The 21,583-nt window shown below is 41.8% G+C and overlaps 1 protein-coding gene across 16 annotated transcripts in view; it reads left to right on the top strand.

Moving 5' to 3' along the window:
• Window positions 1-21,583, top strand: part of TNRC6C (trinucleotide repeat containing adaptor 6C) — a 97,710-nt gene that overhangs the window by 20,337 nt on the left and 55,790 nt on the right. For all 16 annotated transcript variants that reach the window (XM_032129380.1, XM_032129373.1, XM_032129388.1 and 13 more), the window contains exon 3: window positions 831-852. In XM_032129380.1, the coding sequence (XP_031985271.1) occupies window positions 831-852 (22 nt within the window). The remainder of the gene's footprint in view (window positions 1-830; window positions 853-21,583) is intronic.

The raw sequence follows: 21,583 nt of genomic DNA, 5'->3' as shown, positions 1-21,583 counted from the left end.
TTGTAAATGATCCCTTCACTTTTAAATGGGAGTGTGGGTACTGATGCTGCAGCTTCACTTCTGGGAGTGAGCCTGGCACAAGTGATCATTGCCACTGGCTTGTGGAAAGGCTGTGGTCACAGAATCCCTGCCCAAGCAGTTGTGCCAGGGCTCCCTGTGCCCTGGTGGGAAGGGGCTGCTCGCACTCCTGGCTCCCGTGGCCATTCCTCAGCCAGAGGTACCTGGGTCAGTCCCAGCAGTGCTGAAGGGACTCTGGGATCCCAGGCTCATTTTAACTGCTGTGCATTCTCCTCCCTCATTTTCTGGATTGCACAGTTAGTTTTAATTTTAAATAAGAATTGATCACCATCTTTTCTGGTATAAAAATCAGGCATCATTAAAAAAAATGGGTAGATTCCAAACAGATTAAAAAATAAACAGGTCTTCTGTGTAAGCTGGTAGTGTGGGTGGATTCAAAGGGATGCTGGACAAAACCACAGAAGTTAGTTCTGCTGAGTGCTAAAGGGTTCACAGATATAGTGTGGGTCCAGAAAGCCTCCAACCCTCAGGAGAGGGAAGGCTGCGTGGGTAGATGGGGCTGCTGTCATCTCTTGTTGTGCGTTGCACTGCCTCTTGGGCATCTGCTTTTGGCTTCAGTCAGACAGAGGTTGCCATTCTCACATTCCTAGCACATGGAGTTAAACTAACATTCTCTAGTCCTTAAATGAAATGAATGCCTGATTTATGTGTACAGTTTCTGCAAAAAAGTTAGGCCTGCAGCCCTATAATTATTAGGTATAATTTGCAGTATTGACAAGTAGTTGATTTGTTTTGTTCTTCTCTTCTTTCAGGCTGCTGAACAAAAAACCAAAGGTAAGTTCATGTTTATTCTTTGTGAAATGTTTGATATTTTTATAAGCTTGTTTTAGAAGTGTGCTTGTACTTTTTATTCTTTGTATCTGTTTAATGAGGGGAGTGTATCTTACTAGGATTGTTATGTTCCTGAAGTTTGTTGGGATTCTCAGCGTAAGCTTTGGCTTATCTTGCTGGGTATTCTACACCAGCCTCTTGACAAGAATATATGGATTAATTTTCTGTGAACCATAACACAGCATATGTCGTCTCTTTTGTCAAGACAGATGTAGTTTCCCATTTAGTTGTTAGTAGTTATTTATCTGTTTCAAAGACAAGTAATTGCCCCTCTCCCCTTGCACAATTCAACTCAATTTAATGTGTAAACTCAGTTCACGGAGCTTAGGAGAAACTACTTCCCCTGCTGCCATCACTGCCTGTTTTTCTTTCTGTGTGGGTTTTCTGCTTGGGAAGTGAGTGGAGCTGGTTTGCAGCATGGTCAGGAAGCAGCAGAGGTAAGGAATGCCTTCCCTTTGGGGGCAGTGGACTGCCAGGTTCCCTAGGAGAAAAGTTAATGAAGCTGTGGCTTTCAGAAAGGCGAGGAAAAAAGGCAAGGTAATGTCTCTCTTCTGCAGCTGATGGCTTACAGATCTTTTTGTGTTGTCTGTCCTTTGATTTGAACAGTTCTGAACCAGTTCAAATGTGTTGTAATTTATTGGTGGGTAATTAGGTGACAGGCAAGTGGATCTTCCCAGATTCCCAAAGGCTGAGAATTAGAGAGGAGCCAAGCCTAACGTAAGGGGTGGACAAAACAACGTAGGTTTCAAACACTTCTTATGATTCATACAGCAGAAATTAAGTATTACTTCAATAATATGAATTCAGAAAAATGAAGTGATAACTGCATGATGAAGACACTGTAACAGGAATTTATTGAAGCTCTGTCCTTTTCTTTCCAAGTTTTTCCTATGTAGAAAGTGAGAGGTCAGAAAGTTTTAGTTTGAATTCGGTTGCATCTGCCCTGTGAGATCTCATGTAGTTCATAATAGTGGATTTTACTTTCAGAAGGGAGCAGAAGTATATGAGTCCCATCAAATCTTAGTTACATAAAAAAACTTTGGAATTAAGATACATGAGAGAAGTTTCTATCTAAATGGAATATTTCTGTTTTCACAGCATTGCCTGTTTTGTTCTCTGTATCAGCTCGTTTCTGTGTGAAAAGGCTTCATTGTTCTGTAATGGATTATAATGACTTTTTAATATCACAATTCAGCAGCAGATGTTTTTGCTGTCAGAGTAACTAAATTCATTTTCACGTGTTAATGCAGTGGCTCTTCATTTCTGTTACTAGTGAGACACAGAGCCTTCTGCTTTCCCTCTGTGGGATGTTACTATTTCTGTCTTTGTTGTGACAGCTTTGCTTTTAATTGCTTGAAACTGCCACATTTAAGTTTCTAGTTAATAACGTCAGTTTTTCAGGTATGCTTGTGAGTTTGTTTCTTTCAAATTTGGGGACTGCATTTCTCCATCTGTTCGATTTTTTTGGTTCACCATCCATGTATTTCAGCAACTTCTATTGCTAGAAAATATGAATCAGGAAGAAGACAGCAGTGAATAAGCATAGTTATGTTAGAAATGAAGCAGCTTTGGCATTTATTGTTTCACCTGTTAAAAGCAGTGATGCATCTTTCTGTAGTTCAGCATTGTTAGAAGGGGGGGACCTGTCCTACAGAGAACCTCCTGGTCATGCTCAGGGGAAGGGCCAGGGGTTATTTACAATCCTGTAAGTGACCCTTCTTTGAATTTCCTTTGTCTGGCAACTACTCGTTGCTTTTCAGGTTGCTCTTTGGAAATGCTTTATTTCCACTTTATAGTCCAGTTCCTTATCTTTAAGGAGTGATGTGTATGAGCTTATGAGAGGTAGCAGGAATTTCTTAAAATATAGAAAATATTAATACAAAATTAAGTAAGAGGGAAAATTTGACTGAACTTTTTTCTTAGAATATTCAGAGTTGACTGTAAACTTTATTGCAGTGCTGCACCAAGTGCTTTATTTGGATACATTTTCAAAAGGTTGAGTGACAAATGCTACTAGAACTAAAAGGCAGCACAGGGATTATCATTGTCTTCAGTTAATTTATTTCCTATGTGGGACACAGCAATTAAATTAGTTGTGAAGACAGGATGGCACAGTAAAACTGAGTGAATGGACTGCTGCAGGTAATGCATGCCAATGGCAGGATGTATTAAATCAGAGATTAAAACTGGACTGGAACTGGGTGTTTTGCAAAATGTAGGTTTTGGTAGGTGAGATCTTTATAAATATGATTTAACGGAGCTGTTTGTGGTAGCTTAAAAAAAATTGCTTCATTTTATGTGTGTGTGAGTTCTGCAACTGGGTTGCCATGGCAGTGCGAGGTGCTTGCACCAGTTGGGCCCTAGTGGAGAAAAAGAAATCATACAAGTGCAGATGGGATCTGGAAGGGTTTTTCAGTTTGTTTTTCAGCTGCCTGGGGCAGGGTGTTTGTGCAGCTCCTTGTTTGCTCTCAGCAGTGTTTGTGCAGGAGAAGGCACTTTGCTGAAGTGGGTGGGCAGGGCCAGGTGGTGGGGCTTGAGGGGGAGGGAGGGTTTGCCCTTTGGGTTGGCTTCTTCTGTGCTAGAAGCCTGTGATCAAGGTCTAATTCTTTTTAATTAATAGTAAGTTTTGATTTGTCTGTCACAGAGGTGTGAAGTTGCCGTCCTGGCCAATAATGAACTCATGTGTTTCGTACGTGTAGCTCTGAGCTGATCTGGGCTGCTGCAGGTTCAGTCACTGGTGAGGCCTCAGGAAAGAGAAACGAAGTAAGAGGAAGGAGGTTTCCTGTGGGGGTGTGTTTGTGGTGTGTTGTCAGTTCAGTCTTGCTCTGAGGCCTCAGCCCCAGCTGAATGTTTCCATTTGTGATGTGGAGCACAAACCCCTTCCAAAATAAACACGCATTTCCACCCTTAGGGGAAAGGTATGTGGCTGCTGCTGGAGTGCAGCCCTAGGAAGTGCTCCCTCACACAGCTCTTCTGTCCACTGAAACAAATTATTTTTTCTGTTCAAATAGTGATCCAACCCTTTAAGTCTTCCCTACATAACGGCTCCTTCAGTTTCTGGTTTTTTTTCCTGCAACATTGTTTGCCTGAGTATTTTTGTGAGGCTGGATCTTTTATAAATACGCTGTTGGCAACAATTCTAGGGAATGTGTGAAAGGAAGAAAGATTGGAGAGCTGATAAAGACCTGAAATGTTTCTCAATTACTTGAAAACAAATGGAAGTAGTCTTCCTGTTCAGCTGGAGAGAAGCACTGCAGAATTAGATGAGGTGGGAAATGAGCAGGTTTTTATTGCACATTCAAGTTGCTGTTCTTTTATGGTAATTTTTTTGAGAGCAGGACTATTGAGCACAGGCTATTAGTGTTTATTTTACATGTGTAAACTCTTGCCACTTTATATGCACTTGATCAAGAAACTTTGTGTATAAAGGCTTTTCTAATGAAAACATCCAGCTGTAACTACAAGTTCTGTTCTGTATGGTAAAGGGTCACTAGTATGGGAATGGCTGTTATTTAATAACTACAGGGACTTTAAGGGAGCTGTGCTTGTCATAAATACTATCTCAGGGTGTGTTTTGCTGCCTGCTTCTCTTCTAGCCATCCTCCCGCAGGTTTAGTCAGCACAGGTGATCAGTGTCTTGCCTGTTTCACTCCCACGTCAGCTGAATGCATTTGCCTAAAGCTGATATAAAATAGCTTAAGTGTTTCATTACTTAAACATCCACCCTGGTAATTGAAGGGCAAAGTATGCATCCAACCCTCCAGCATTATCTGCAATAAAGGTAAGTGTTAAATCTGCAAACAGAGAAGTAATTGTCTATACCACAAATAGTCCAGCGTAGAAAGTATTTTGGTAAATATTTTGATTAGAAATGTTAGCTGGAAAATATTTTTATTCCTCTACTGTAAAGCAGAGATGGTGACTCTCCACCTCTTGGACCTCCATGATCCTTGTAGGTCTGTCTGGCATGTTCATGGCGTGGGACCAGGAAGGGAGAGGTGGGCTTTCCAAGGGGAAAGTGGGACCTTGAGCTCACTGCTGGGGAATGATGAAGCAGGACTGCAGAAGCCAGAGTGGCTGCAGCGATCCTGGGATTCAGCAGCCTGTCCAGCACTGCCCGTCCTCTGTTCCAGTGGTGCAGTGGATGCTGAGCTGAGCATCATTCCCTTCCATCTGTGGTCTGTTGCGGAGCTGTCCCCTCCCCCAGGCTGTCTGGGCTGTGTGCCTTGGGACTCCTCGGTGTGTGATGATTTTAATATGCAACTCGCAGAGTCAGGGAGGTTGTCTGCAGACTGGGAGATTATTCTGCCAAGGTTTACACTTTGATACATTTTATTTTGGGGGACTGAACAGAAAACATTTAGCAGCGTGTGGTTGCTCGGTAAACCGTTGTGGTGTCACAAATGTTGGCATACTTCCTTCAGGTTATCTGTTATCCCACAAGCAGTGCTGTGTATTTTACCTGGAGGAACATGGTGCACTGTATTAGAAAGGGGAGTTAAAAGGAAAAAAAGAATGGATGAAAATATCTGAGATCCCATCCTCTGCTCTGGCATTTCTTTTGGGATGACTGAAGTAGCAGCATACCTGTTTTCAAAGCCAGGTTATTTTCATTTCCAAGTCAGCCATGTAGATTGTTACGTATTTTTAAATTGATTTTTTTACTTACTCTGCCCAAAATGGGCTGTTAGAATGTTCTCTGCTTGTGCTTGTGTGTGTGAATCACCTTCCTGTAACCTCCATTCTGCTCATACAGGAATGCAGTTTATGTATATTGATAATGTGCTCCTTTTGGCTGTGGTAGATGTTACTGGTGTTTAGTGGTGGTTCCATAGGAAATAAGGGAAAATGAAACTTTTTAGAGAATCCCATCAATATTTTAAGTAGAATTACAACAGCGTGTAACACAATCAGTCTTTTTGAAAAAGCAAAGTCTTGAGTTTTTATGGTTCGTGTCATATTATTGTAGGAACCAGCAGAGCCTTTTTCCATAAGATTAGAAAATGTGTTCCAGCCTACAAATCAGGTATGATTTACAACAGATTTACAGCCTCTGACTCATTTGAGTATTTATAGCTTATGCTTGAGTATCTGCCTCTGTCATCTTGTTAGTTAAGTGCTGTGTTTGTACTGAACTGCTGCACATTGTAGTGACAAAATGTGCCATAAATCATCATTGCAGAAGGAGGGGGAGCACTGCAATAAGTTCTTCAATTAGATCTTAATATGCAGTCACTTGATAACTTAATGATAACCTGTGGCCATACGTTAAGGCTTTGTAACACAAAAATGTTTTCTTTTTGATAAACGTTATCATGGGGGTGTTTTGCTATTATAAGTATCTTTAAACAAACATGAATTTGTTCATAAAACCCACTGAGATATCACTTCTCTGATAGAGGAGTAATTACCATTTTACAGCCTGCATAGAATAGAGGATGGAAGTAATTTGTGAGTCCAGTACTGGGTGAAGAGGAGTAGAAAATGCAAAAAGATTGGAGCAGACAGGAGGAACAATTTGCGTAGTCAAGGAGACAAAGCAAGAAGGATGAGCTGGGAGGGTTGGAGTTAAATAGTAGAGAAAAAAACTTTGATTTCCTACCTACTTTTCTTTATGACTGTGACAGGCAGTAGTTCAGTGGTATCTAATAGGCTTTTTGCTCTCACAAGTGCAAGAATTATGAGTACCTTCAACATTGCCATTGTGAAGTGAAGGAGAAAAAATTAAGGTAAACAGTAAATGCATGAATAATCTTTGGTAAACTTTATTTGGGTTTGTAGCTCTTTCTGTGTTGGTCTTGCTGCTTTGCAAGTCAAAGGTGCCCAAGGAGGGTTTTGCATTGAGAATTGGTGTCTTTCTGCAGGAAAGAGGGTTTGTCAGGGCTGGACACCCTGAGCCCTGCGAGCAAGGACTGACAGTTCTGAAGGTTTAAATCTTCTGTAGCTCCTAGGAAGCTGTAGACTCCTTAGCTTTCAAAGAAATGCTCTTTTCAAACAGCAGGACACCAAAGCAATTAGAATAGGTTTTTGGGAAAAACATTTATCTCTTAAAGAAAAACAAACATAAAACTCTGAGCCTGAGGTGGATTTACAGGACAGCTGTCCCCTAAGAAGTGCTTCAATGTCTTTGCCTGGAGTTGCTGCTGCTTTGCTCCAGTAAAGCACCTCCAGTCCTGGTCAGTGCTTACCTTGTGAGCTTTGCAGATTCCTCATCTGGGAATAGAAAAGTAGGTAAGGGCTCAAGTAAATACTCCTAGTGCTCCTCAGGTAGTTTTTATTCCCCTTAGAGATGGTCTGTTGTTGTTTGTTGTTATGCAAATTTAGGCATGTGCTCATAACATAAATACAGGCAGAATATTGCTCTGGTCTTCCTCTTGCTTTGCTTTTTCTCAGTTTCCTCAGTTAGGAATGATCGGGATTTATCAGATTGAGGATGGCAACAGCCTGACCTGTAAATAGTTTTAGAGCTAGATAAAAATGGGAGCTTTCCAATATTAGACACAGTTGGTTAAAAGCACTTTTCAAATGCTCTAGGTGTTGCAAAGGTTGACACCCTGCCTGAAGGCAGCAGGACGACATGTGCATCATCAGATTTCTCTTCACATTGTCAAATACATTTCTGGCCTAGGACATTATCTCTCCAAGAATACCCTTTGAAGAGAGAGTAAGCACAGATTAGGTAACAGCAGCCTGGCTTTTTTACTCTAGGCCTAATTGTCAGGGTGCCCCTTGGTGGGAAGTGCTCTCAGATAAATCCCAGTTTGCTTTCTCAACAACAGAACTGCCAATAAAGTTGTTGACAACTGGATATTCTAGAAGATAAATTGTAACACAGCTGCACACTGATAATGATGTTGGTTATGATCAAACTGCACGCTGGGTTATGGGTATTTATCTGCCCACAGTGGCTGCTTTCCTTCCTGCTGCTGTTCCCCAGTGCAGTGTGTGGAGCATGTGGGTTGTGAAATGGTCAAACTGCTGCATTTTAGGCATTGCAGCAGCTCAGGCATTGGCAAATGCTCTCTTCTTCTGTCAGTCTGCTTGTAAAATAACTGATTTCCAATTATAAATAGAATGTTGTCTGATATTTGCCATCCCTCAGAGCATATAATGCCCCAGTATTTCCTTTGTAAGGTGCCACTTTTGTATGGACTGATAGCAGCAGACACCCATCCCACACCTCTTCCCCATCCAGCAGGGTCTGAGATTTGTTTCCTTGGAAGTGACTTTACAGCACAACTCACCTGTTCATCAGTGTGCTGCTCCTCCCTTTACTTTCTGAACTAAAGTCTGTTGTTCACTTTTATTCTTCTTTTAAAGAAACATGTCCACAAAGGCAGTTTCTTCTCTGCCTTGAGGCCTGGCTCACGCAGGTTTTCATGGAGAAGGCAGCTAAGAGTTTCCCATGAAAAAAAAGACCTATCAGCTTTGATTTATCTGCAGTGTGCTGACCACTTTCCATTATTAGATTATCATCTTGCTACCTGGAGGAGGCTTGTAAGGCATATAAATATAATGTTGATAAGATCTGCAAACTGTGAGCTGAAGAGAGGTTCATCAGGAGATGTATTAGCTCACTTTGGTAATGATTGTTTTGAGATACATGCCGGGTTTCTAAGGTTACCTGATCCCTTCCTTGGGAAGGATGAAATCCACTTTGAACTCTTAACGCTAGTACATGCTCCTAGAATAGTTACTGTACAGATTCTGGAGAGGGTTATCTTGGGAAGAGGAAGGGAATGAAAACGTGGTTTTGATTCTTTTACACTGTGTGTGAAGCATTTGGCCTGAGGGACTTTGTGTTCTCCTGTTGACTATGCGGTGTTGACATTCCTCTGTAAGGTTACTCTGAGAACCCTTGGCTTCCCTGTGTTTTGCTAGATTATTTTAATGTTTTTCCTGAGTTGTTAAGGTGGTAGCCCATACTTTACAAATCCTACAGGACTACTTAAAATGTCTGTTTAACCAGCTGACACTCTGGTAAATGCTCCAAAGCTTCTGCTCAGGTGTGCATTGTGCACCTGATCCTTCAGGTTATTCCTGAACTGGTTCAGGCAGTGCAGTGTGCATTAGCATCCCGAGAGGAGGTGATTTTCCCTGCAGGCATCCTGCCCGTGTGGGGTGGCAGCAGTGGCTCATGCTAAGCTGTCTTGTGGGGCCTGTGTTTAACAGCACAACCGAATGCTTCAGAGGCTCCTCAGCTGCCCCGGGTGTGGCAGCCACTGTTATTATTGTTTGCCCAATAGGAACAGCTGAACTTGGTGTGACTCAGGCTCCTGGTGGCCTCTTCCCATGTTAGCAGAAATAGTTCTCTGTCTTATCATAGTCTCCTGAAGATCTGTCCTCCCGTTTTCAGGATGCTCTTAATGTTTCAGGCATAATTTCTGATTTGGCTGCTGTGGCTGTCTTTTTTTTTCATCAGTTTTTATGGAGCCAGCCAGACTTTTCACTGTTAGGAGGCCAGACAGGCTCTCGTGAGCTTTTGCTGTGAAGCACATCAGTTAGTAAGCTAGAGAACTGGTGATTCTTCAACTCCATAAATTCAAATGCCACATTGAGGTCTCTTGTCACAGGACTAGATATATCCCTTTCGATGAGCAAAAAAGGATGATTCTAACCCTCTCTCCTTTCTCAGACAGGCCAAACAGATGTTCTTGAAAGATATTTTGATTATTGTTGGAAAGTCATCTTCAAATTCAGCCTGAACAGTCTTTCCTGTAACTTAAGCCCTTTCTTTGTTGGCTGCTTTGCCCAGTTTGTGGAGAGCTGATCTTCCCCTCCACTGCAGAGGCTTTGTGTCTCCTGTTTTTTACTTAACAGCCCATCCAGTTTTTCCTTGTGCTAGTGTTTTCAGGCTGTTTTTCAAACCACAATAATTTGTTTTTCTTCTTCAGAAGTCCTTCCAGTTAGTGCAGAATTATTTTTTAAATGCAGTATCTGTATGTCGTGGTTTAACCCCAGGCGGGAGCTCAGCGCCTTGCTCACTCCCCCCGGCAGGATGCGGAGAGAGTATGAGGAGTAAAAGTGAGAAAACTCGTGGGTTGAGATAAAAACAGTTTAATAAGTAAAGCAAAAGTCACACACACAGAGGCAAAGCAAAACAAGGGGTCCATTCCCCCTTGCCATGGCAGGCAGGTGTTCAGCCATCCCTGACAGCAGGGCTGCATCACAGGGAACAGCGAGTGGGGAAGACAAACACCATCACTCCAAACATCCCCATCTTTCTCTTTCTCCCCCAGCTTTATATGGTGACACCATCTGGTGTGGAATATTCCCTGGAGTCAGCTGTCCTGGCTGTGTCCCCTCCCAGCTCCTTGTGTCCCCCCAGCCCCCTCGCTGGCAGCGTGGGGTGAGGAGCAGAACAGGCCTTGGCTCTCTGTGAGCACTGCTCAGCAGTAATGAAAACACCCTGGGTTATCAGCACAAATCCAAACCACAGCCCCACACCAGCTACTGTAAAAAAATTAACTCTGTCCCAGCCAAAACCAGCACAGTGTGATTGGAGAATTATTAAGTAGCCTTTGAGTTAATCTGTGGAACAGTAACCTGCTGCTGTTTACAAGTAAAACCTAAGGCTGATTTCTTTTCTGTGCCTTTCAGGCTCCCCCTTTGCTCCCTCTGTAATCCAGGCTGTTCCACAGCAGTGCTGATCCTTCTCTTTCACTTTTCTGTCTGTAAACTCAGCTTGCTTTGAGAAGCTCCCAAGTTTCAGATGCCTTCTTTGATTCTGTGAAGACCTCAGTTTGATTATCTGCAGTTTCTTCTTCACTCCCCATTTCTCCTGCTTAATCACTACCCATTTTCCCTCTGCAGGTAGTCCCCTGAAGTATAGATTTAAATATATTCCTTGCTTTAATTTCCCCACAGTTCCCACTGCACTTGTTTAGACTTGACTGACAAACCATGAGAACCCTTCTTGCAGGTGCTGGGGATTTCAGGCTCTCCTGTCCTGCACTGGCCGTTCTTTCCTGCCATACATGTGAGCACCTGGCATCTCCTTTCTCAACAGGAGAAAGTCTTCAGGGGGAAACAGAAGAAAATAATGTGTTCAGTGCCAACTTTCTGACATAGGCTCCGTCATAATTCATATCTTGCTGCCAGTTTCCAGGAGTAATAATTTAATTTTTTTGTCTTTGTTGTATAGTTATCTCTAACCTTGTCCGGTGATCACAGTGGGAAATCAAATGAGAGGTCGCATTCAGCCTCCTCAGTTGTTCAGCTCTTCTTCCCAGAAAAAAAAATCCATGGAAGACTTTGTGATTTGGTGCCTTATTATGGATACCAAGACTTTAAAAAAAAAAAATCTAACTTAAAATCTGTGGATAATAACTTAGATGCATTGTAACACTGAACACTTAAATCCATAATCCCATTTTACTGATACCTGGGATGTAGGTGAGATGTTAAAACTCATCTTGTTCCACCGCATGGGGTTGTCACAGCCTTAACTCACCATTGCTTTCCACATTTGCTGGAGATTCAGGGAACGTTTTAATCCTTATTTACCATATTCTTTTAGTGGCAATGCTGCCTTTCCTCCAGTGTTGAGCTGAGCTGGTGCTCGGGCTGACGTCATTGTCATCCTGTGGCCAGTGGCAGATGTGGCAGCTCCGTGTGCTCCCTCTGCTGTCACCAGCTGCCTTCTCAGCACAAACACAGCTTCTTTCTGAAAACTCAATAATGGATAAAACTGAATAATGTGGTTTGGAATTCTGAGAAGTGATTATTGTTAAATAGCCCCCGTTTTTGCCCAGAGTGTCTTGGTGAGTGTGCTACGAGTTAAAGTCAGGGTCGTGGGGACAGCACAAACACCATCAGCTGGCAATTTTAACTTTTTATTTACGTGAGCAACTGGGAACATCTTAGATTTGCCTCCCAGCTGTCTGTCCTACTCCAAAGTGCAAGAATCTGCTTTAAAAAACAAGCATAATAATGCACTGTTAGATAGATCTGCAAAGCCGTTAAAGAGCTGTTATTTTTGTACCCTCCCTAGCCAGACATGGCGTTTTCCTCTTCCTTTGCAATTGACCTTACTGCAAGACATTTTTATTTTTTTTCTGCAAAAAGCAGAAATGAAACTCTGGAACCTGGACACACTCATTGAAAGTGTGGCATTTACCCAAAGTGTGAGGGTAGAAAGAATCCTAGGATGCCACTTATTAAACCAAGCTGTATTTCTTCTTAAAATTCTGGTGTTGCTTCTTTTAGCTAAGTCTAAGCCCATTTCTATGAAGTAACTGTGTGTAATGCATGTGCAGTAATTAGGTATTCCTTCCTAGTGAGGGGAAGACATGTGTCTAAAATAAACTGAGCAGAATTTTTGAATTAAAATGAAGTAATAATATTAAGTTATTATTAGTAATCTTTATTAAAACATCTTTAATTTCTTTTAACATTCATGTAATAGAATCTGATTTACTGGGAGTGGCATTTAATTAATTTAATTCAATTTAGAGAGTTAACTCTATTACATATTAGTACAGAAAATTACCTCTGAACAGTCATTTCTCACTGGTGACATGCAATAAGTTAATTTAGCTCGGAGTTCGTTTGGGTGCATTGTGAGTTCTTGGTGAAAGTTGCTATGGTGACAGCCCGATCACCCAGGGCTGTCACTGGGACAACAACCCCGCTGGAAACACGGGATGGATCCACAGTGCTTCCTCTGGGCCTGCTCTTCCTGCTCAGTGTGGTGCTGGAATCTCAGGAAGAGCTTCCCTGGGCACTGCTCACTGAAGGGGTGTCCTGGCAAAATGTGCTCAGCAAATGAACTCGCTTTGTTCTTAGGTTTTTCTTTGGTTCCACCTTACCTGCAGGGAAATGATCGCTGAATCCCCATCAGGTTTTAGTCTGCTTTCCTTTAGGAAATTTTCCTGAAGGACCTGAATAGGAGAAGGTCTGTAAACTGCTGGAATTGCTTTCTTCATGTTTCTGAGTAATTTAAATCCTGTTTTTCATATGTGGCATTAATGCACGATGGCACTGGAGATGTAAAAAATCTGTTCAGCTTAAACTGAATTAATGACGAGTTTGCTTCAGATTCAGTGTTGAATCAGAAATGAAGTTTGTTTCAGACTCTCCAGGCTTGGCTGTCAGGTAGATGAACTCCTAGTTCCAAACAAAAACCTTCCAGGAAAGAGGCCAGCATTGAGAAGCTCATTTGGAAAAACCACTATTGCATATGAAATGTCATGTTTAGATTTAAAAGAAAGTATTAAAAAACTGAAATATAATTTTTCAGGTCAATGTATTTTCTTCCTCTCCCCCACTGCAGAGCTGTATGCAGACTTAAACACTCGTTTGTTTGTTTTATCTCTAGAGCACGACTTAAACTGGGTTTAGCTGAGTAAGGGATCACTCTTCATTTTGGACTTCCAAGTTCTTCTCAGCTGCTCCTTTCTGAAAGACATTTTCATGTCTTTCAAATGCTAAGAACTGCATCCAGAGTAGGATGTAGAATCCCAAACAGGTTTCTATGATAGAAAATCTGTGAAATTTTATCAGTATAGTCTCCTGAAGTGGTAACGGTGTCCCTGTGGGTTCTGTATGTTAAAAACCTACTTGCTCAAAGCAACAATTTTCAAAATAATTTTGTGAAGTATAAATGAACACATCTTCAGTTATCCTAATAAGGACACAAGATTTTGACATCTAAGGCCAAAATATTTCAAGTTTACCTTTCATTGAGTTGGCTCCATGCACAGTTTCTCAGGGTGATGCTACCTGAAACTTGGAATAAATCCACACTGCCCAGGAGTGGGGGAAGCTGGTCCATGCTGGACACTCTGTTGGCTCTGCTTCAGGTTTTCCTGCAGACTGATATAAAATGATAGCTCAGATAAGTCTACACTATCTTCAGAGCTGTAGTATAGACATATTAAGTCTTCTTTTGAGATAGAATGTGAACTGGAAGGGTTATGCCAAAATTACAGAGGGCTGTTACTGGTTGCTCACAAAATTCTTGCTGTTTTAGTGTTGCACATGAAATATTCCATGACAGGAGGGCCAAGGCTTTGTGTTTCCACAGGCCTTTAGTCAGTGTGACATGTGTGCCCAGTCCCATGATTCCAGCAGCACAGGCAGTGTCAGGCAACATTACACTAAATATCTGAGCAGTAGCCCTGTCATCTGCAGGCAGTCACAGCGTGCTTCCATGGGCAGGTCTGAAGGGAATTAAATAGCAGTGCAGCCTGCTCGCCTAAAACGAAAATGAAGTATCTGGAGGAGCTGTATTTCTGGTTTCCAGGAGAAAAATGTGCCTATGTGTAGTGATGTGATGTGTCCAGGCTGTTGGGCCCAGGGTGTATCCACACTTTCCAGGCCTGGGGCTCCCTGGACACTGATTTTGGGCACACAAAATCACACAGGCTGCTTGCACACCCAGCAGCTCAGAGGTGTCCTGCACACACTGATCTCTCTATCCTCATGTTGGGATATTGATCTGTAAATGCACACTTGCAATTTCCAGGCATTCCAGAAAATAGCCAGAGTGAGTCCTTACCTTCTTTCCAGCTCAAATATCAAAGTGGAAAAAGAGCTTGTACCTGCTGTAACATGACTGTGTAGTATTCCCAGTTGTCCTGGGTGGGATGCCAGACTGACTGTACCCTGAGACACCCTGAAACTCCAGGAACATCCACCTGGCATGGACAGACCGTGGGTACAGCGCACATTCCAAGTGTGATACCCTCTGTGCTCTGTGTACCAGAGCTGAGTGGATTTCTGTAGAGGCAACCCAAGACAGAAATGATGGGGATATGAGGTATCTTTACAGTACTCAACCACTTATGTGTGAAACTGGAAGCATTTACACTGTGATTAACTCTTCAAGCCCCAGCTGAAGAGTGGGCTGTACCTGTAGATCCATCACTGTTCAAGGTGAAGGAAATTTCAGGCTTTTGTATACAGTAAATCAGTGGATACTGAGGCTATCCTCATTTTCAGTTTCCTATGAATGTACTATTTACTGGGAATTTGCATATTTATCTGTTTGTGTGTGTGTGGTTTAACGATTGGGTTTCTGCTGTAAAGAATATTTTAGTCCTCAGTCTGTGCCTGGAAGTGGTCTGTGGAAAGGAAGAAGAACACCACGTCTGGTGTGATGGCTGTGCCATTTGTAAATTTGTTTTTAAAAAATTCTTTTGCGTATGAAAACTGTGTGTAAAGCATTATCTAATGAGATTAAATGTACACAGTCAGCTTAAAATTGAAGGATTCACTTCCTGGGTCTGCCCAGACTTCTTACGTGGCTCTGCATGAAGTTATTTAATCTGTTATTACATGCTTGAATTTTCCCACTGGTACTTGTGGTGATGATAGTGTTGGTTTTGTGCAATTTAACTTTAAGCTGTTTCCTGTCTTCTCTGACTCTTTTATTGTGTAGTTCCTGCTTGGGGGTACATTGCCTGGAGCAACACTGAGGAGGGTTTGCAGGGTGAGATGGGGGTGAAAGGGGGAGCCCATGGCTGGCTCCTGACATGTCAGTGGTATGATCCTTTGCTGTGTTCCTGAATTGCTGAGATTGTGTTTGTGATGCTCGCGTGAACTGTTGGTGGCATAGAACTTACTATGTTTCCCTAGTGGGTCTTTATAAAATTAGTGGGGGAGTTCAGTTCCTAAATACTCTGGAAGGGATACAAGATGTGAATTCTCTGTCTGTGAAGAGTTCTGAACACTCTAAGGAAAGTCTTACATCAGAAACCTGAAAATACTCTGCCGACATTTCTAAACACTTGCTGAGAGTCCCTCTCTTCATTCAGAGCTGCCCTCTCACTTAAATTTTACTGTAGTAATTTCCTGCACCAGCTATTTCATCTCAGCAATGACTCTTATCTCCCTCCTGTCCTTTTCAGACAGTTGTTAATGCTGTTGTTTCTTAACATTATTAATATGAGTGATTAAAAAGTTCGAATAGCTTCATTATTTTCGTTTAGAATAGCCAAGTTCTCTTTCTAATGCCAGTGTATTGCCCTGCTCTGGAGGTGGGAATTGGGTTTGCAGGGGTCTGAATTCCAAGTTAAATGTAGGACGACGTGTTAAAGGAAATACACCTGTGCTGAGATATCAGCGGCTTCAGGACAGAGAGCAGCTTCTAGTTAGGTGAATTCATTTATTCATCTGTTGCTTTACAAGGAGTAGCATTTGGCCAGGTCTGTGTGTAGAGAGATGTACGTGATTAATACTGGTATTTGAGTTGCCAGCGCCTGCCCGTTGGAGAGCTCTCGCTTGAAAGGAAACAGATGAATTGTTAAGTCTTGAAAGTTACCATCTGTTATCAGTTCACGTCCTGCAGGAATGCAGCTCAGTGAGTTTAACTGTTCCATTGCCCACTGTCCTGATTCCTAGCTTGGACTGCTGAGTTTGAGGCCTGATGTGTACAGTCCAATTTCTGCTCATCAATTAGCTGATGGCAAACCCCATGTGTGTGCACTCAGAGCCTTCAATAAACATGAGAGAGTTTGGCTTGCAGTGGGAGAGCATCATATTTGCTTTGGATTATCAATCTATTGTTGATGACAACCTATCAACCTAATTAGCTGTACGGTTTTTAATGGCACAGCTAATTAATTGTGAATTTAAAATTAAAATTATAATCAGTGCTAACATGGAGGAAAGCAGTGAGGAAAATATTAAAACTGTTAAAAGTATAAGTATTCCTCACAAGACTGCTGCATGTGAAACCAACCTGAATAATGTAGAATAGGATTGAAAAAAAACTTAAAAATACGTGTTGAGTCACCAAAAACAGGTTTTGTGTCTTTCTGTCAAAAGTATTTGTCACCCTCTCTGCTGACAGATCTGCAAGAAAAAAAAATGTAGATGCTGTTCCAGAAAGGGAAACAAAATCTTGTGTCTGAGCTCTGAAGTACTCAAGGATCTATGTTTTTGTTAGGAACTTCTCCGGTTTTTAGGAAAAAAGTTCAATTTGTGAATAGAGTTGGGCTCTGACCCTTGGCTGCACAGAAGTTCTGCCTCAGGGTGGGCTGTGCTGGGCTTACACAGAGGATTCACCATGGTGGTGAAGGGATAAAATGTCACTCAGGATTGATACAATTTCAAATTTACATTGCATTAACGAAGAACAAAATGGAGAGGATCTGCAAGTAGGGCTGGTGAAGAAAGGCCACATCTGAAACTTATTTAAAAATCAGCAGAAGCTGGGAGGAGTGCTGTGACTATCAGCCTGAGAGAAAAGTGATTTCTTTGTCATGGCTGAGGGAAGTGGGAGAACTGAGTAAGATGGATTTGGAGCTCTGTTTTACACGTAGAGTGGTAGAAAATGTGCTCTAAAGGTTCTTGAGAGGTCATTTATTCCATCCTCTTGCCCTGAGACAAGATCACCAAACCTGTATCATGTCTGCAGATAATCCTTAATCATCCTTATTGTTGGAAATGTAAATCTAAATCTCCCTGACTGCTATTTAAACCCAGCAAGTCTTGTCTTATTCACTGTGGGGTGGAGCAAATTATTTCATCCTCTTCCTTTGTATCTTTTTAAAAATTTGTGTACACAGTGTCTTGTAGACTGACTGCTCCCTTGCCTCGGTCTGCTGTGGTAGTTCCCGTTCTCAGATTCCCATTTCCTTTGTACCCTTTCCAGGTGGTCCAGCTCCATCTGGAAGAGAGATGATCAGCTGTGGGTACAGACAGAGAAGGTTTTGTGATGCCAAGCTTGAGTAGATGGGTTGCTGGGTGTTTATCCCATTATACCACCTGGCTTTTTACAATCTTGATTATCTTTTCCTCCTCTTTGGTTTGTGAGCTGCTAAAAAATTGCTTCTTTTTCTGCAGAACTGCTGTGGGGCGAGTTGTTTGCTGTTCTGCATTTAATTACATGATGTGACTTTCCTTATTGAATTGTAGTAGTTTTGTCACATCGCTTCTCCAGTTCATCATTGCTGAGCTCTGATCCTGTCACACAGCGATCTGACCACCCCCATCTTCCTTCTCCCATCATGGTGTCATTTGCAGATTTAATAAGGATATTCTCTAGTCCATCATCCAGCTGTTAACGAAATATTGAACAGCGTAGGCTTGGATCAAGTCCCCGTGGAATCTCTTCTGAAACATACTCTGTTTTGACAGCAAGCCATTGATTCTCCCAGAGAACATTTCAACCAATTTTACATTTTGCTCACATTTCCCCACTTTGCTTATGACAATATCAAGTAAGAATGTCATTTCAGCAGCCATTACGTGGTTAAGATATAGAGAGAAAGCTTTGGCTGGTGGGACACGGGTGGGAAATGTGAGCAAACAGACAGAAGTTGTTTGAACTGAGGTGAATACCTGGGTCTGAGGGGAGGGAGGAACAAATGAGTGTCAGGATAGGAGTCAGGGGTCAGCTGGGTTTGTGGATATGTTGCTTTAGAGTCAGAGTGGAGGTGGGTGGGGAATGAAGTCCTCAGCGCTTCTCTATTTCGTACCTTTGCATTAAGCCAGCAGATAAGAAGGTAAGACCTTCTATTGCTGAGAAATCCTAATAACTGGTTTAGAGGTTTCCCATGAACTTTGCAGCTTCCTGTTAATTCCTGCTCTGATTTTCCAGTTGCCTGGCAAAAAAAAAAAAACCAAAAAAAAAAAAACAAAAAAAACAAAACCTGTGTAGAATGTCCCAAGTTGGTAGAAGTGAGAAGTCTGTCAGGAGAAGTGTGTTACAGAAGAGATTTTAGAACTGGGATGGTGAAAGACTGAGGAAGGAAATGTTGTAAAAGACAAGAGAAGAAAGTGGAGAGGAAGCAGAAGAATCTGCACCGTGTCAGTTGGGAGGTCACATGGAGGGGGGAAATGAAGTTAAACCAGGAAAAGACGTTATTTGTTCTGAATATTAGATAAATGATACCATCAGGAATTGGCCCAAAGTCAAGGCATTTCTTTAAATAAATGGTGATAAAGTTCTAAAGCCACAATAACACTCAGTGTGGGCTTTGATGTCAAACAGCAGCTTCTGGTTGCATTATTAAAGCCATTATAAGAACTGTGGAAAATAAGTTTTGGGATTATCTTGTCTTTAGAATGTAACTTTTCTACAGGTTTTTTTTCCCCAGAAGTTTATGATTTTGGGGGAAGGGATGATCCAGGCAGAAAAAATGACATTTTGTTGTGTAAAAACATTAGAAGTGGGTTTTATGCAATAGTTCTGAGCACCTTTGCTGTTGCCAGCAGATGTCACTGTGGATAACAAATCCCAGCACTTAGGAGACAAAGGAGGTAATTTGCTAAATGAAAATTCAGCCTTTGAAAGTAGATTGGGGGGGGGGCGGGGGGCAAGAATTTTTCCCCGTAACAGACTTTTGTGAGCAAATAAAAATGGGTTTCCCACTAATGAGGACATGTGGCTTTGCCCGCTCTAATGCTGTGTTTTGTGGCTGTCTTCACCCGACTTGGGTAAGTTGCTGGCGCTCTGTGTGACCTCGGAGGGGCTGTCTGTGGGATTGTGCTCCTGCTCAGCTTCATTTGGAAAGCCTTTAGTGTTTGGAGGGAGCTTCAAGCAGCAGTGGAGCTGCTGCAGTGTCTGTGCGCAGGGAACTGGCCATGGAGGAAGTGGCTTCATTAAGGTTGATTTGGAGGGGGGAGCAAGATGAGGAAAAAAATTGCCCATATGATTGGCTGGGAGAATAGCTCTGAATTATGGGATCCATCTGTTTCCTGTAATGAATTCATAAACCCATCAAACAATGACCTGAACGAATTGCTGAAGGAAAAAAATAATACACTGGCATGATATGTTTAACGCAGTGAGGCATTGGCATTGTATAATCAAAAATTCTCCTCACATCCAGCACTTTGTAATGGAGCTGCTGTGTTTAATAGAAGCTGTAAATAAATCCTGTCACAGTAGCAGCCAAGAATGCATTTCTGGGTTTTAACTGTTTCTCTTCTGGAATGTCTGGTCCTCGAAGGCTTTAGAAATGCAAGTTTTATAGAGCTGGAGTGGGGGATTCTGAAATATAGAGAAATGTTAATGAGGTGAAAGAAAGGAAAAAGCTGCCATAAATCAGTATTATGTGGCTTAACCAGTTTCTTTCATTTATGCATGTTCTTTCCTTATGTCGTAGAAATGTACTTAAAAGCTATTGTTGTAATTGAAATCTGTTAGACTGATCCTATTCATTATATTAATAAAATCCACCTACAATTGCTCGTAACACTTTTTTATGCAGTTGGGATTCCCGAGATTGTAATCATCAAAAAGCATATGGAGTAATTATTGGATTTGTTTGGGTAAAATTGGATTAAGAAGTTTAGATACCATTAAGTACTGATAATTATTACAAGCAAGCTCATTGTTTAGTGTATGTACAGCTCGGAATGGAGAGTAAGCAGATACCCATCACAAACATCTTAAGAGCAAGCCATCTCAAGGCTTTCATTTTACGCCTTTAATTGTATTTTTGCAAGAGGCTTTCCACTTAAATGTTCTTGCTTTAGCTCTTTAATCACGTGCTGGTTATGAAAATCACTGGGTGTTAAATCCTTTCCCCCACACGATTTAAACAACCTTTTTTGCATTCAGGCAAATTTAACCATAAAAGCTGTGTTTTAATTCCCGGCTTTCCAGCAGCTGCCCACATGCCATTAGCCGTGACAGTGGATTCCTTGCAGGTGAAAGGGTGGACAGGCTGCTCCTCGGGGCTGCCAGGGCTCTCCACGGATTGGCAGCTCAGCCCTTGGGGCTGATTAAAGGCAGAGCTCCCGGTGGCCCGGCTGCTCTGCCTTTGTGCCCTGCAGTGGGGAAAACCCCGTGGTTTGTACCCTGTGTGTTCTGCCAGCGGTACCCATCGTCTCAGGGTGCAGCCCTGCAGCAAGGGGAATGGCTAAAGGGTTTACAAAGATGCTGTTATTGCCAGTATTACACAGCAATTAATAATTAGGAGATGCAGGGTAGACACTTGGAACATTTGGTATTTCTCACAGTGCCATATCAAGTGAAAATTGCTGGTTAAACATTGCTGAGGATGACTTTAGAACACAGTGGTATTGTCTTTGTAATATATATTCTCTAAATATTGTTGCTGTGTTTGAAGTCTAAATTCCAGCCTGGTATGAAGCTGGAATTTAGGGCTCAAGCCCATTTGTGTGATATTGTTCACTCTTCTCGCTTTATTCCCTGTCATTGGTGTAATTAAACAGTTCTTTTCCAGCTACTATGATTTGTAGACATAGTATTCTTGCAAGAGCTTCCATTTAAGTACTCTTTAAAGACATTTTGATGTACAAAATAAAAATTACTTTGCTGTGTTGGTTAAAGAAAGACCAGTAGCATTAATATGCAGAAATATTTTAATTCTAAAGTACAATGATATTTTGATATTCTTTGTTCTTTTCTCTCATCTGTGATTCAGATATGTAGAGGGAAACGTTGTCTCTAACACTGAAATTGGGTTTCTCTAGCTTCACCTTTGTGATGAAACACCTTTGTTAGTTCACATTAAAGTGAAAAGTGTTGTCTATTCTATAACTTGCATTAGTGATTTTTTAAAAATAAATATATCTACATGCACAGCACTTTGGGAGTATCAGATGTGATTTATACATACACAATACTGAGAATATAATGCTTTTTTAAAAGCAGCCTGTCTTGTTCTCTAAAATATGTTTCCAATTAATTAATATTCCTCGTGAAAATCTTGGGGCCAGACAAATCCCAGCTCTGCTGGCATCGTGCCAGCGA

The sequence above is a fragment of the Corvus moneduloides genome, chromosome 19 (genome assembly GCF_009650955.1).
Source record: "Corvus moneduloides isolate bCorMon1 chromosome 19, bCorMon1.pri, whole genome shotgun sequence".
Lineage (NCBI taxonomy): Eukaryota > Metazoa > Chordata > Aves > Passeriformes > Corvidae > Corvus > Corvus moneduloides.
The sequence above is the reverse complement of the archived record's forward strand: the minus strand, read 5'-3'. Positions and strand labels throughout refer to the sequence as shown.